Source organism: Artemia franciscana, chromosome 7 (assembly GCF_032884065.1).
Source record: "Artemia franciscana chromosome 7, ASM3288406v1, whole genome shotgun sequence".
Classification (NCBI taxonomy): domain Eukaryota; kingdom Metazoa; phylum Arthropoda; class Branchiopoda; order Anostraca; family Artemiidae; genus Artemia; species Artemia franciscana.
Genome location: NC_088869.1, coordinates 4,236,297 through 4,253,413, shown reverse-complemented (window position 1 = coordinate 4,253,413; position 17,117 = coordinate 4,236,297). Strand labels below are relative to the sequence as shown.

The 17,117-nt window shown below is 36.5% G+C and overlaps 1 protein-coding gene across 1 annotated transcript in view; it reads right to left on the bottom strand.

The window, feature by feature from the left end:
* Window positions 1-17,117, bottom strand: part of LOC136028755 (equilibrative nucleoside transporter 1-like) — a 166,061-nt gene that overhangs the window by 132,876 nt on the left and 16,068 nt on the right. The window contains exon 3 of the mRNA XM_065706640.1: window positions 4,357-4,438. Coding sequence (XP_065562712.1) covers window positions 4,357-4,438 — 82 coding nt within the window. The remainder of the gene's footprint in view (window positions 1-4,356; window positions 4,439-17,117) is intronic.

The following is a 17,117-nucleotide window of genomic DNA, read 5'->3' as shown; positions in this document are numbered from 1 at the left end:
GCTGAAAAATGAAGAAGAAAAAGAAAACTGAAAAAAGAAAAAAGGTAAAAAAAACTAAAAAGGAAAAAACACTCAAAGAGAAATTACAGACAGGGACACAAATGACGACCGGGACAGAGGGAATATAAATGACGCCTGGGACACTCAAAGAGAAGTTAGATACTGGGATACCGGGACACAAATGACGACCGGGACACAGGGAATATAAATGACGACCAGGACACAGGGAAACAACTATAACGGGGACGCCGGGGGCACAGGGGGATATATAAATGACGACGGGGACACAGGGAATGTTCGATTAACAATCACCATCAACAAAGCTCAAGGGCAATCGTTAGAAAAATGCGGTATAGATCTGAATACGGATTGTTTTCCCATGGACAATTATTGTGTTGCATGTTCAAGAGTTGGTATATCTGACAATCTATTTATATGGACAGACAATGTGACAGCAAAGAATGTTGTATATTCGCAAGTTTTACGTAGTTAAAACATATATATATATATATATATATATATATATATATATATATATATATATATATATATATATATATATATATATATATATATATATTGACAGGTGGGACACAGGGACACAACTACAATGGCGCGTAACTAATATGGCGCGTAACGACTTACGCGCACGGGGGGGCTTGGGGGGTTGGCGCGAAGCGCCCCAACCGACTAGGTGTTGGGGTGGCGCGAAGCGCCACCTCAACTGCTAGTCTTTTACTAAGAATTTTGTTTATTATATGGCCGAGTTGCTCCTCACCTACAATTTGTTACCACGAACTGTTCCACTATTTCTGGTAAGGTAGTTATTTTCATTCTTCCTTCTATTCTTTCTTCCTTGACACATCCTATTTGGGCAACCCTTGATTATGGTAGTTTTCCGACAATTCCCAAGCGAGGTCGAGTTATATTCTTTATAAAAGGGTTAGCCATGGAGCAACCCAGCTAATTATGGGCAATGTCCCTGTTGTACTGAGAATAATTATTTTAATTACTTTACATTACGTTTCTATATTCTAAGGATTTTGCAAGTAATTTCAGTTTCGTCATATCAACAGACCATGCACTTATAAACCCTTTCAAATGTTTGTATCGAACACTAGACTGTATATTATTTCCCACAGTCTTACCCCTGGAAATTCAAAAAGCATATGATTCTTTAATCGTATGCTTTTGACTCAAAATATCTTTTGACTCAAATAACTTTTTTCTTTTTATTGGCTTAAAATTTCACCCAGAAAAGGCCAATAAGGTTTTGAAAAGGCAAGACTATATGGCTTCCCTTTCCAATATGCGCTCAATAAATAATATGATTGACTTACGGAAATAGGTCACAGATGTAAACCAATGAAACTAAAGCACACTTTGGAAAAAAATTAAGAAAATAATCTCTCTTTTTCTCCTGGTCTAGCGTTCACGTTTTTTAAGAAAGTGATATGTCTTAAGAGCTGGTTGGAGTATTTCTTTGTAAAACTTTAATGAAGTTAAGTAATAGGATCTTCTTTTTCAATTACCTCCCGCGTCCTATCTGTTTCCCAAACCAAGGAGCTCCACTAGGATACGCTAAAACTCTTTAATTTTATTGTTGTATCCGTTTATTTCCTAATAATGAACTCAGGACTAAATATATGCAATTCCAAAAGCCTATCAAATGAGTCAAAATTTCTAACTTTCTAAGAAAATCCCACTTTGTCATATTGTTTTCTTATTTTGCGGTTATATGCTGTGGATTCTTTCTAACCCAGTAAATTGCAATATGTATTTAGCATTTCCTTTGCAGCATGAAGGCAGAAATAACACGGGCTACCCTTTGCTTATGTTGAGCTGGCCTTTTTGAAGTTTTACTATTGAGGAACTACTCAGCACTTGAGCCGAGCACAGCGTGTCAAGCGGGACAAGTCTAACAAATTCAAAAAAAATCTGGAATTCAAAAATTCAAGCAAGGCGCTTATATTCTGATTAGTTTTTTTTTCAATTTTGGAATAGCTGTGGTTTTGTTCCAACTTTATCACTAATACTGTGGTTACTAGAAAATGAAACAATTTACAGTTTTGAGTTGGGCATAAAAATGCACTAGAAAACTTTAGTAGGCAACTGAATTATTTCTAAACTTCCAGAAACTGTAGCGAAAATGCTTAAACACGTATTTAAGCAATCAAGCCAAAATAGAAGCACCCAAGGCCCTGCCATTGTTCTTATTTTAATAGAGAGGAGTTGGGCCCACATAGCAAGTAGGTTAAATTCTGCCATTAAGTAAGTAAAACAGTTCAAAATAGGGATGATACCTTATTATTGACAGTGAATAGATATAACATTGTTTAACTGGATATTTCGAACACATATACAGTGTTCATCATCAGCAGAAAAACTAAAAGACATGAATAACAATAAACAAAATTTATACCTAATAAACTATTACAAATAGTTTATTGCTCTTATTTTTTTCAATGCAACAGCGGAGGCAAATCTCTTTGACCTTTTCGGTTCCGGTTCATTAGAATTATCTGACATATTACGTGGACAGAGGTCATAGCTCTTAGGTGAGGTGATATTTACTTTGTTTGACCTCAGTAAATTATCCTAAATTGAGTTCAATCCAAATTCACCTGTATCTCTGTTTATGGAATTATTCTTGAATAGAATTTTTTTTTATTTCGATTGTTTCCCTGAAAATTTGCTTTAAACCCTGGTCCCTAGAAATCAAAGAAACATTTTCAAACAAAATAAAATAATTTGGAAAATTAAAGTTATGTTCCGAGAGGGCCGACGTGAAATCTTCAGGTTTGGTATTTTGCTTTAAAGACGATGAAATAGAATTATGATGTTCTCGCAATCTCGTTTTTAAACTTTGGTTAGTACGTCCCACATAAGAACTTCCACAAGTGCATGGGATTTTATAAAAACCCACTTTGTTGCTCTACGGAAGTCCGATCCTTTCCAGAATTTAAAAAACTAGCCAAAGTATTACTACCTCTTAAAGCTACCTTTAAGCCATTATTTTGTAAAATTCTTTAAAGTTTTTCACTCAAACCTGGAACATATAGTAGAGAACAAAAAATATCTTTCTTTTCTGTTGTTTCCAGAATATTGTCAGAACATTCTAGAAATTTTTTCCTTCTTTTCGAAAAAGTCTGGTCAATTAACCAACCCGGATAATGGTTTCTTATTAAAATCTCTTTTAATAACAATAATTCCTCCTCAATGAATTTTGGAAAACAAATTCTAAAAATACGGTCAGTTAAGGATATGATTAAACCAATTTTTACTTGGCGAGCATGACCGGAGAAAAACGACAAAAATCTGTTATTGTTAGTAGGTTTTCTGTGAATCTTAAAATCCAGACTATTTTCATTTTTTAAAAGAAGGACATCCAGAAAAGGAAGTTTATTATCCTCTTCCAATTCTATTGTAAATTTTAAATCCACTCCCCAAAAATTAAGATGTTCTAAAAAACTTTTTAATTCCTCCACCCCATAATTCCATACTGAAATTATGTCATCCATATATCTCCCCCAAAATTTATGTTTTAAAAAGGATGAATCTAACACTATTGTTTCAATATTTTCTACAAAACAATTTGCTAATAAAGGACTTAAAGGGGCCCCCATGGGTAAACCATTTACTTGTTCGAAAAAACCCCCTCTGAATTGGAAAAAATAAGAGAACATGTTGCACAACCTAATTAAATTCATAATTACACCGACTTCCAAAACTGTTTCACCACTAATTAGGTCCAAATTTCTTAGTATCTTTCTCTCAAGAAGAATTTCTGCGGCTTTTATATCAATACTCGTATACAAGTTTCGACATAGTGTCAATGTATACGAGTATTGATGTAAAAGCCGCAGAAATTCTTCTTGAGAGAGAGATTTTTCATTAAAAATTAAAGAGGCTATTCAGATGATTTGTTGCAATTTTGCTGGGGCAAGGACCATCATCTATCAAAATCAGGTACTATTTATAAAATGTCTACTTGAATTTTTTTTGTTTCTTAAGTTCTAATTTGCAATATTAGCCTTAGTTTTGTACTAAACAGCCTCAAAAATCTGTCCGGTTATCATTTAGATTAATAAAAACAAAGGTTACCAGTCCTGAATAAGTTTTAAATGATTATTCTTCCTCAATTTTTACTTTTTTTCAAAACGAGTTTTTAAATTTTCGGTTACTATGTGCTAGAGCTCGTTCTTTACTAGGTTGTGGTGAATTCTGGAAACTATGAAAAAACCTGTTCAGCTATGAGCTAATGGTGTTTTTTCATTGAAAATTATATTTTATAAATACACAATATAAATATAAATACATCATAAATATAAATATACAATAAACAGTCCAACTTACGCTATTGATTGTGATGAAAAAATTCCATGGCAGAAGTGTGGCCATTCCCAGTAAATAAAACGCCACGTAAACAAAATTGTTACTAAAAGAGAAAATATGATTCTGGACTAAAAATATACAACGATTCTCATGGTAATGAATACTACTACCACTACTAACAACTCACCGCAGCACCAAGTCGTCAAAGGCCGACACAGCTACGGATGCTCCTCCTCCGCCCCGATCTATTCAAAGCCTCCCTCTTTACACCCTCGAGGGATTTTACCATTTCCTTTAAATCATTATTTTTGACGTCCGCCCACCCAAGACGAGGACGGCCTGCTTGCCGTTTAGCCCTAGACGGTGTCCCGAAAAGGACAATCTTCAGCAATCTGTCATCCCTCATCCGCAGAACGTGCCCTAGCTATCTCAACCTTTCTTTCATTATAGTCTTAGAAAGAGGGATTGAATCATATTTTTCGTAGAGCCTACTGTTTGAAATAAGGTCAGTCAGCCGGGTCCCCAGAACAATCCGTAGGCAATTTCTCTAGTGAATCTTAATATGCTTTTCGGAGCACCCATGCTTCAGAGCCATATTTAACCACTGTCATCATTGCACAATCCAATATTCTAATCTTGGTTTGCAGATTTATCTTCCTATTCCTCCAAACTTTTTTCAACAGTAAAAAAAAACCTGAGCCTCGGCTATTCTACGTTTAAAATCTTCAGTGTTACTACCAAGGTACTACCAAGGTAAGTGAAGCTGTCGGCAGCTTCACTTTACCCAACGTCAAATTCTCATCTTCGCTTATTCCTGGCCTTAAGGACTTAGTCTTCTCAACTTAAGTATTCAAACCTATTTATAGCAGCTTGAACCAGCAAAACCTCTAAAAGCTCATTCGTTTTGCTCACACTTTCACATAGGATGCTTAAATCATCAGCATAATTTAAGTCCAGGAGTGTTTTTCCTCCCAATTTGATCCCGTGGTCTCCCATTGCCTTTCTTATGGTCCTTAAGACGAGGTCCATCAAAATGATCCATACAAAGGGGGATAGAACATAACCCTACTTAACTCCTGATTTGATACAAAACCAGTTGCTAATCTCATTTCTTACCTTAACCGCAGAAGCATTATTCTCCTATATAGCGCTAATCAATTTAATGTATTTGTCTGGTATGCCATACACGGACAATACCTTTGCTAAAGTTCCTCTATCAACAGAATCGAATGCTTGCTCACAATCTATAAAAGTGAGGACCAAAGACGTTTGAAAACTAAGGCACTTATCAATTATAATCTAAGAGAGAAGATTTGGTCGACATACCTAGCCTCTACCTTTTCTAAAACCAAACTGTTCTTCTCTTAAAACTTTGTCAACAGAATCTCTCAGTCTTAAAAGTATCATATTACTAAGTATTTTGCTACCTACAAAGACCAGGCTTATGTCTCGATAATTACGACATTCACTCTTATCACCTTTCTTATACAGTGGTTTAATTAAGTTTTTTCTAAAATCATTCGGCACTTCCTCTTCTTCAAAAATCATATTCATAATCATCAGTAACTTATTTCTAACCCCAGAGCCACCATGTTTAAGAAACTCATTTACCCCACTATCATCACCAGGAGCCTTATTACTCTTTAATTCTTTTATAACTATCGCTAATTCTTCCTCACAAAACATATCTTCCTTCACGTCCAAGATATCACAAACTTTTTCATTTTCCTCTGTATCTTTTCCTGCAACTGTATCTCGTTTTAGAACATTCTTAAAATATTCCACCCATCCTCTTTCCTATCAATAATTGTGATCTCGTTCCTATCTTTAACTGGGACCACTTTGGATTGACTACTCCCTCTCAATTTATTAACATGCCAGTACAATATTTTATTATTATGCCGTCTAGCTGCATCTTCCAGATACTCGGCAATTTTATCCATGGCCTCGACTTCTCACCTCCTTAGCTCATATTTTAATGTTTTCTCCACTTTCTTTACATTCTTTTTGTTTTCATATAATCTATCACTCAAACAATTCTTGTAAAAACCCCTTCTCCTCTCTATAAAACATAGATCTTTTTCACTGATATTCCTAGCTGCAGTCTTAACACTCTTCCCTAAGACATCATCAGCAACTTCACAAAATGTTTTTCTAAAATTATTCCAACCATCTTCCATATTGTCAAATTTTAAGCCCCAAGTTTAGTATTCAACTGTTCCCGGAAAGTTTCTCTCAAATTCTCATCCAGTAGTATACCAACATCACTATTTCCCGGGGAGTAGTTACCCTCCCAAAATTTCAGCTTTAAACTAACCCTAGACACTACTAGATGGTGATCTTTACTTTTAACATCAACAACAGCACTTCTATATACCCTCTAGTATCTTGTATTGATCCTCCCAGTCTTCGGTTTGCCATAACATGATCAATAAGGTTTGCTGTCTTACCATCACGTGAATACCATGTCAACTTAGTGAACCGTTTTATGACCAAACACTGTTTTGCAACAACTAAATTGTTACACCTACAAAATTAAAAAAGCCTGTAGCCATTACTGTTTTCTTTTCCTAAGTCAAAGTTACCTAGGCTAGGATACCATCTATCCTTTTTTCTACCGACCTGGTGGTTAAAATCTCCAAGTAAACATACCATATTTCTACCTGGTACCCTGCCTATTTGCTCCTGTAACTGTAAGTAAAACTCATCTGAGTCACTAGTATCTCTGTCATTCGGTTCAACAAGGGCATATACTACTATAACTGATACACTGAACTTTTTAGCCATTTAATGAGCAATTAGTATTCTATTATTAATACCATCTCAGCCTAAACAAGACTTAGCAGCTTCCTTGTTCATCATGAGCACTACTCCCTGTCTATGTACCCCATTCTTCCTGCCTGAGTAAACAAATTCTATTTCACCTAAGTTAATTCTTCCTACCCCCTGGGATATAAGTTTCTGAAACTCCTGGTAATCCCAGTTCGAATCGTCTGAATTCGTCAGTCACAATGTTCATGCTACAGTCGTTTCTTGGCGTTGTAACATTCCAAGTTCCAATTTTCATATTCTTTAAATCATTGAAATTATTTTGGCATCAGGAAAAGCAGTGATCACTGATACCAGTTCTGGACGGGGATCAGCATATTTTCTCAAGTCTATAACGAAGCACTGAAGCCGGCTAAGAACCGGACAGCAAGAATTCCCTGGGACCTCCAGTATGAATGGAGGCTTTATGCAATCCTGGACCCATCTTGGTCATAACATGGTTTTCGGCGCTTGGCGTTGCAACAAGAGTCGAAATCCTTCACAGACAGTCCCAAGCCTATTAGCTCCGACTCATTATATATTCATCCCTACAAAAATCATGCTACTACTGGGAGGCAACCCACAGTAGATAAATTAGCTAAGAAGAAGTTTTTCAGCCCAAAAAACCCCGTCAAAAGACAAAGCCCAGAAGAAGTTTCCATTAATCAGAATCCCGTGCGAATGCTGTGTGGTTTACTAGTCTATAATTTCCTCGAGGGGCACCACTCCTCAACAGGGTATAGAGTTGACCGCAGGGCCCTCAGTGTTGCCGGTACCCCGAAAGGGTCCAGGCAGCGCTTTGCAGAGGCCGTTGTCCATAGATCTGGATCTTACGCCCTGCCGCAGTTGTCCTCCTATAGAAGATCCTCCCACAATGGTAATCAGCATCACCACGTAATTTAACCCATTACTGGGAGGAGGTTTGCAAGTCATGGGACATGTGTACACACCGGTGGGCCCTGTTGAGTTTACATTTGAGGGGCCTTCTTCTCCCTCCACCTGTATTTATGGCCCCGGGTGAGGGTGCCCGACTTTCTACTATGGACCCCCAGGGACAAGCCCCCCCCCCTTCACCCTTGCCTCCTATGGAGGTACCCCACATATCTGTAGGGCATTCCCTTATCCCCACCTGCGGACACGCTGAGTGACCTTGGGGAGACACCTAAAGAGCAGTAGACTCATATAAGTAAAAGGGTGCGATCTTAATCGAAATTAAACCATCAGAATATTAACATTTATAAAATTTAGCCTTTTGTTAATTACTCTTGTCTTATTTAAAAACTGTCTTTATAAAATGAAACTAAAAATGCTGCCTCTTTTAAAGAATACATGTTTGGAATTAAATAATAACAATAAAATTTATTTTTAACCCGCATCATATACAAAATGACACTTGTGGAGTAAAACAGATAAAAGAAGAGAATATACTACAATACATGAACACAGGAAAACTTAAAAACTTCACAAAAGCAGAAAAAAAGGAAAGAAAAGAAAAAAGTATTTTGTTTTCTTTAGATCGTAAATTATGTTTTATCCTCTATAAAACAGATTGTTCGGTGGTTGTTTGTACCTAAATGACCCGTTATTAAACAAGCATTTAATTTGGAGATTAAGATTTTAATTCAAATTCCAACAATGAAGCAACTTTAAACTAAGTTAACCTAGAATGGGAGAAACTGAATTAGGTAGAGACTAATACTGCATTGGTGATACATGGCAAAAGATGTTTCTCGAGAATGTGTTAACCTCATGTTTAAAGCCGTGTTATCAGAAGACACGAAAGCATACAGCCTCAAAATAATATCCCCTCCTTTCGTTTGGACGGGGCCTTACCCCGGCGTGCTATTAGAAATGCTAACCCCTCATATCCCCTCAATTCGTTTATATGGGGCCGTATCCCGGGGTACTATTGGAGTTGCTAACCCCTCATATCCCTTCTATTGGTTTAAGCGGGCCCAGGTCCAGATGTACTATTGGAGTTGCTAGCCCCTCATACCCCCTACACAGGGGTGAGAGGACCCACACACCATCATTCCGAGCAATGATGTTTAATAAACGAAGTTTTGTTATGGATTCTAATATACAGTTGGAAAAGATCTTTTTGTACTATAAAGGTATCGAGCCGATTATTGATTACTGATAATTGATCAAGACTACGAGCGGGTATCATTCTTGTAATCTCATGGTCCTGAGCAAATCTGTTTTCCATTGCCGGGTTTGTGGATGAGTTTGGATACCCATATTCTCATCCAGGACCCAATGTCTCCCGCAAGGATACCGAGTTCCCCTCAAGGGCCCCAAGTCTCCCTCCAGACCCAAAATGTCATTGGCATGTTTCCGAAAAATTCAAGAATGATACGTTATCTGGTATTGCATAATCATTCATATTCTCGAAGAAACAATACAATAAATACAAGCGGGCCCGTATCCTGATTTCCAAAAATTCCTTGGCATGTTTCCGAGAATTTTAAGAACGATGCGTTATCTGGTATTGCGTAATTCATTCACGTTGTCAGTGCAACAGCAAAATACGTTCTGTGACAGCCCTCGAATCTGGTCCTATGAGATAAAAGTGAGCCAATGCCATTTTTAGCTTCTAAGCAGTTTTCCAATGATTTTCTGAAATTTATGTCTAATGTATGAATCGAACATGAGAACTATTATTTCCTATGGAAAAGGAATGACATGTTACTCGAATGAGCTAACAAGTAATTGATGAAATTATGTTCTTAGAAATACATTCTAGGCAATCAATGTATTGTTTCTGGGACACTGGCTAACTTATGTTAGCCGCCACTATATCGTAACAAGTCATTTGCACAATCTATTTCTCATTTGGATATATGGTAAATCCAATCAGTAATTAGTTTCCGGGCAATTTTTTTAGCATCATTCAGAGAATATGCATAACACGGTGATTCGAGATGCTAGCTAGACAGACAAGTTCTCGTGATGGTTAATGAAACTTATTTCGATCTCCAAAAATTGTAATGACAACAACCAGGAAGGTATCATAATTGTAATGTTATAGTCTTGAGCACTGATTATTTATTATCGATACTGATAATTGATTATCAATTATTGATAATTGATTATTGGTTATTAATTATCAATTACTGATTATCGACCATTGATTATCGATTACTGATTATCGACTATTGATAATCGGTATTGATTATTGTTTGTTTTTTCTGTTATTTTTATTTGGAACCTAGAATTTTTTCGGACTTAGATGATGTTACATTTTCGAAAGAAGAGAATTTTTTCAACTTAGATGATGTTAGATACTAGAAAGAAGATTGAATCATGGAATATAGCCTGAGTACCAAAAATTAATAAAACAAAAGCCAAAAGCTCATATGGCACTTGTGACGAGGTCGGAACCTAAAGTTAGATTCGGTACTAGAGTTGTCAATTTCATCGTCCTAGCACGTCCAAAAGCACCGAAATCGCCAAAGCACCTGAAACCTCCCCCCGCAAACTCCCTCCAAGAGAGAGCGGATCCGGTCCGGTTATATCAATTACGTATCAAGGACTTGTGCTTGTTCTTCCCACCAAATTTCATCCCGATCTCTCCACTCTAAGCGTTTTTCAAGATTTCCAGTTTTCCCCTCCAACTCCCCCCAGTATTACCGGATCATGTCGGGATTTAAAGTAAAAGCTCTGAGATCTGAAGTGCTTCTAAATATCAACTTTTATTAGGATCAAACCACCGGCCGTTCGTAAGTTAAAAATACCTCATTTTTTCTAATTTTTCTATATAAACCCCTCTCCCTTCCAAATCCCCCAAAGAGAGCGGATCTTGTCCGGTTATGTCAATCAAATATATAGGACTTGTGCTTATTCTTCCTACCAAGTATCCCCCCGATCTCTCCACCGTCAGCGTTTTCCAAGATTTCCAGTTTCCCCTCCAATCCCCTCCCCAATCTCACCGGATCTGGCTGATATTTAAAATAGGAGCTTTAAGACATGAGATGCTTCTAAATAATAGCTTTCATTAAGATCTGATCAAACGTCCGTAAGTTACAACTACCTCATTTTTCTAATTTTCCAAACTAATACCCCCCCCCCCTCAACTCCCCTAAAGAGAGCGGATCCAATAATATTATGTCAATAAGTAATGTTCTTATTCTTCCCATTAAGTTTCATCCCGATCTCTACACTCTACGCGTTTTTCAAAATTTCGGGTTTCCCCCTCCAACTCCCCCTATGTCACCGGATCCGATCGAGATTTAAAATAAAAGCTCCGAGACACGAAATCCTTCTAGATATCAATTTTCATTAAGATGCGATCTCCCGTTCGTAAGTTAAAAATACCTAATTTTTTCTAATTTTTCCGAATAATCCTTCTCCAGCTTCCCCGAAGAGAGAAAATCCGGCTTGATCATGTCAGCCACGTATCTAGGACTGGTGCTTAATTCTCGCAAAAAGTATCATCACAATCTCTCCACTCTAAGCATTTTCTAAGATTTCTCGTTTCCTCCTCCCATGTCACCGGATTTGGTCAGGATTTAAGATAAGATCTCTGAGCCACAACATTATTCTAAATATCAATTTTAATCAAGATTCAATAACCCATTCATAAGTTAAAAATACATCGTTTTTTCTAACTCTTCCAAATTATGTCCCCTTCCAGCTCTGACCGGAGTAGATCCGGTCCGGTTATGTCAATCACGTATCTAGTATTTGTGCTTATTTTTCCCAAAATGTTTTATCCGGATCTCTCCACTCTAAGCGTTTTCCAAGATTTCCAGTCCCCCCCCCCAAACTACCCCCAGTGACAACGGATCCGGTCGGGATTTAAAATAAAAGGTCTGACTTACAAGGTCCTTCTAAATATCAAATTTCATTAAGATCTGATCACTCGTTCGTAAGTTAAAAATACCTCATTAGTTTAATTTTTCTGAATTAACCCTCCTCCCTCCCCCAACTCCCCCAAAGAGAGCAAATATAGTCTGGTTATGTCAATCAAGTATCTAAAACTTTTACTTATTCTTCCCACCAAGCATCATGACGATCTTTCCACTCTAAGGGTTTCCCAAGATTTCCTCCTCTAACTCCCTCCAATGTCTATGAATCCGGTCAGGATTTAAAATAAGAGCTCTGAGACACGACGTCCTTCTAAATATAAAATTTCATTAAGATCCAATCACCCATGCATAAGCTCAAAATACATCATTTTTTCTAATTTTCCGAATAATGCCATCCCCCCCGGAAACTCCACCAAAGAGAGCAGACCCGGTCCGGTTGAGTCAATCACGTATCTAGGACTTGTGCTTACTCTTCCCAAAAAGTTTCATCCTGATATCTCCACTCTAAGCGTTTCCCAAGATTTCTGGTCCCCCCCTATTTCCCCCAATGACACCGGAACCGATCGGGATTTAAAATAAAAGCTGTGAGTTACGAGGTAGTTCTAAACATCCAATTTCAATAAGAACCGATCATTCCTTCGTAAGTTAAATATACCTCATTTTTCTAATTTTTCATAATTAACCGAACAAACCACCTCCCAGCTCCCCCAAAGAGAGCAGATCCGTTCCAGTTATTTCAATCACGTATTTAGGACTTGTGCTTCTTTTTCTCACCAAGTTTCATCCCAATCCCCGTTTTCCAGGATTTCAGGTTTCCCCCTCCGACTTCCCCCAATATCACCAGATCCGGCCGGGATTTAAAATAAGAGCTCTAAGACAAGATATCATTCTAAATATCAAATTTCATTAAGATCCGATCACCCACTCGTAAGTTAAATATACCTAATTTTTTCTATTTTTTTTCAAATTAACTGGAAGCGCCCAAACTAGCAAAACCGGGACCAACAGACAGACACACAGAAATTGTGATCGCTATATGTCACTTGGTAAATACCAAGTGTCATAAAAAGCACATGGCTCACGCATGAGTATGGGCCCGCTTAGAATGATTGGATATGGGCCCGCTCGTCCCTGTGTGGGGGGTATGAGGATTAGCAACTCCAATAATACAGCGGGATGCGGGCCCGCGTAAATGAATAGAGGGGACATGAGGGGTTAGCAACTCCTATAGTACACCAGGATAGGGTCCCACTTAAACGAATAGAAGGGAAATGACGGGTTGGCAACTCCAATAGCACCCCGGGATAGGGCCCCGCTTAAAAGAATAGAAGGAATACTACTCCTCAATCGAAATGTAAAAGGGGTTGGAAGCCACCCTTCGCATCTACAGCAACTGATGTCTATAAGTTTTATAGTACGTCTTTCTCTTTTGTCTTTTATGACTTTTTTGTCTTAAGTTACTTATTTTAGCTGTTTTGAATTTAGAAATTTTTAGGGCAGTGCCATGACTTGATCAGTGTTGCCACGTTAAACCGTGGAAAAAAAACCAAAACTATTTGGTTAAACATGCCAACGCTTTTCGTCTGTCAAAATTAACCATCTGCTGATTTCCAGAGACAACCGTACATTCAAAAAAAAATTTAATTTCTTAACCTGCCTGGTGCCATGTATATTTAGCTCAGTTTTACTGATATTTTACCAATGTTCTCTTTTTCAATTCGGCCAAGCTACTACCGAAAACTGAATATTTTCATTTACAAGTCTTTTGCAGTACAAAATGAATTCTTTATTTTCCCTAGTGTTGAACTTTATGTATGGTTGTGTTTAACTTTCCACTTTACCTATTCCAACAATCAAATTTTATTTTCAAAATTCTTGATACTTTAATGATATTATAAATATCCGAGTCAAACTCAAAACAAGCATTAACATGAGTAGTAACAAGCATTAACATGAGTAGGGCTGATAATCCCTATCCCTTCTCAAGACCAAAACACGATTTACGCTTTACTGAAAAAAAGCAAACAAACAAATGACCGTGGATTGTCACTTAAAATGACATATACGTACATTTTTTCTTTAAGCTTTTAATAATTTTTCATTTATGAAAGTAAGAGAGATAAAAACATTTCAAACGTATTTTGTTTTCAGTAAAGCGCAAATTGTGTTCTGGTCTTGCGAAGGCACAGGGGTTATTAGTCCTACTACTGTTAATTTTTCCTCGTTTTGAGTTTGACTCGGCTATTTATTGCAATTTCTGTCCATTTTGTATTTCAATAGTTTATCGATGGTTATTTGTGATAGTTTTACGCTTGTAAGATTATTTGACTTTATTTTTGCTCATTCTTGGCTTAATGGAGCTCCTTACCCTTCTTTGAAAACTCGTCTTTTGGAAAAAAGTTTTTTAAATTAATTTCTTTTCGTTTTTTATTGACATAGTCTTATTCATGGAAAAAATACTGTATATCTTTTAATTTTTTTTTTCTATAAGAATCCATAGTATGGGTTGCTATTTGTATGTTGGAGAAACTTTTTCAACAATTTTTAATCCTGACAAAAACAGTATTTTTTAATTTAATTTTATAGCTTCTGAAGTGTACCTGAAAAACAAAACTTAATATCATTCCCAAAAAATTCTATCTATGGTCTTTGACAACCTGGATACACTTCCACTCTTTTTATTTATTTAAATTGTAAGAGCAGAAGTAGTAATATTAGTATCCCCAAAAGTATCAACTTAATACCCCCAGTCGTTTTCTATATCTTGCTGAGGTGTATTATTGGTAACAATTTAACACAATGCCTTTTGATTTGTTTCAAAGCAACATTTAGTTTTAAAGCATAATGGGCAAATTGCATAATTGTGGGGATTGACATAATTGTGAGGATACTCAGCTTGTTTTGAATAAAAGTGGGTTATAAATAAATTATTATTATTATCATCATTAATTAGCCGGATCCGAAAAACCTTTCTTTTATTATTATTATTTCTTTCACCTTCCTTGCCTGTTGAGCGAATCAGAACTTTCATTTCAGTTTCTACCTTTAAAGAGAACAAAAACTTTCGGTAGCATTTACCGAAGACAAAGTTATTTGCATTTGGTAAATCCAAATTGATAATTACCGAAAGGAAAACATTTACCAAATTAAAAAAAAAACATTGACATTCGAAGCTGCGTAGTCCGTGAAATAAGGAATTCACCTTTTCATTTGAGCAAACCCAAAATTTATTGTCTAAAAATAGAGATAGAGAAACAAAATTTGAATAAAAAACTTTATTTTGTAGAACAAACGAAAAAGCAGTCAATATAATTTATTATCTAGGCTTATATCAAGCAGATGCAGACAATATATATGGAAAATATATTGAGGAAAAATCGCGAAAGGATATAGAAAATGACATAGAAAATCTAAGAATTTTTGGAAACGCGACAAAGGCAGTTGAAAGGGGCAAGAGAGAGAGGGATTTTTTTTTAAATTCTTTAATTTGAAGAAATGAAACATTTTATCAAAGTACTTAAGATTTTACTTTCAGAAACGTTTATAAAATTAACTGTCTGAAATAAAAAAAAAAATTATAGAACGTTTAATAATCTAGTAATGTCCTTGCAACAGCCGGGATTGAACTTCAGACCCGATGATTACGAGGCGAGGCTGTATCCACTGTGCTGTTACAAGGTATTGTAAATGGATATTCAAAGTATAGACCATAAGAGATAAGTGGCTCGTCTGTGACAGAAAATGACATCATAGCCTAGAAAAGTAACTTTCACTGCAAAGATTATATCGCTCTTTACTTTCACATTTAAAATAACCAAATGCCGTATATGCCCACAGTTTGGGCTACTGATCCGGAAGCTAGTTAAGAAATCAATTCTAAAACATTATATGCAGCCACATTTAGATAAAGGCCGTATTTACAGGATTCTTGGATTTTGGTTTAATTTTTGTTTTTTTCTGATTTTCTGATTGTATCACTTAGCCTAATATCCCTAAAGACACAGTTGCTGGGCCTTTCTACTATGATAAACAAAATGGCTGTGTCAAAATTTTGACTGGATGCGTTTGAAAAATGAATTGGCTTGAGAGAAGGGCTGCTTGCCTTCCAATCTCTTGTTACTCTTAAAAAGGGCACCAGACACTCACGCTGCAATTAGAGTGCAAGGGAGAGGACTTCCCCCCTTCATATATCTAGTAAAAACATTTCAAAAATAAAAACAAAGTGAAAACATTTTAAATGTATTTTATTTTCAGTAAAGTGCAAATTATACTCTGGTCTTGTGAAGGCAATGGGGGATGTCAGCCCTACTCATGTTAATTTTTGCTCGTTTTGAGTTTGACTCGGTTATTTATTGTATGATTTAAATAAACAAAATACGTTTAAAGTGTTTTAACTTTTTTAACTTAATAAATTAAAATTATTAAAACTTTACGGAATATATATCAGTATATGTGTGCTAAACTGGCAATCTACAGGCATTTTTTTCTGTAAAGTACGAATTATGTTCTGGTCTTGAGAAGGTATGGGGGTTGTCAAAGACATAATTTCCAGGCCTTTTAATTAAGTTGAACAAAATGGCTATCTCAAAATTTTGATTGGATGGGTTTGGGGAAATGTTGGAAAAAAGACCAGGCTTTTTTTACTTAATTCTTCGTATATGCCCCCAGGGCATACCTTGCCCTGAGGGCTGTGGGTGGGGGGGGTAATCCTCAAAGACATAATTTCCAGTCCTTTCAATTACGTTGAATAAATGACTGTCTCAAAATTTTGATTGGATGCGTGTGTGGAAATAGTGGGCGAGGGAGGGGGTTAGTTACCCTCTAATCACTTTCGACTATTAAAAAGAGCACTGATCCTTTTAATTTCCAATCGAATGAGCTTTTTTTGAAGTTTCTACGACAACAAATGGCCATCTCAAAATTTCTATCAAATGCGTTTTGGGAAAATACGAGGTGCAGGGGGGACAATATCCACCCTCTGATCACTCTCAGTCTTAAAAAGGGTATTAGAACTTCTGGTTAAGAATCCAATGAGCCCCTCCGAAATTTATACGATCAACCTTTCTACATATATTTACCTTTTATGCCCCCAGGGCATAACTTAAAACTCTTGCTCTGGCGGCTGTGGGGAGGTTGCCATCCTCATAGACATAATTTTCCGAC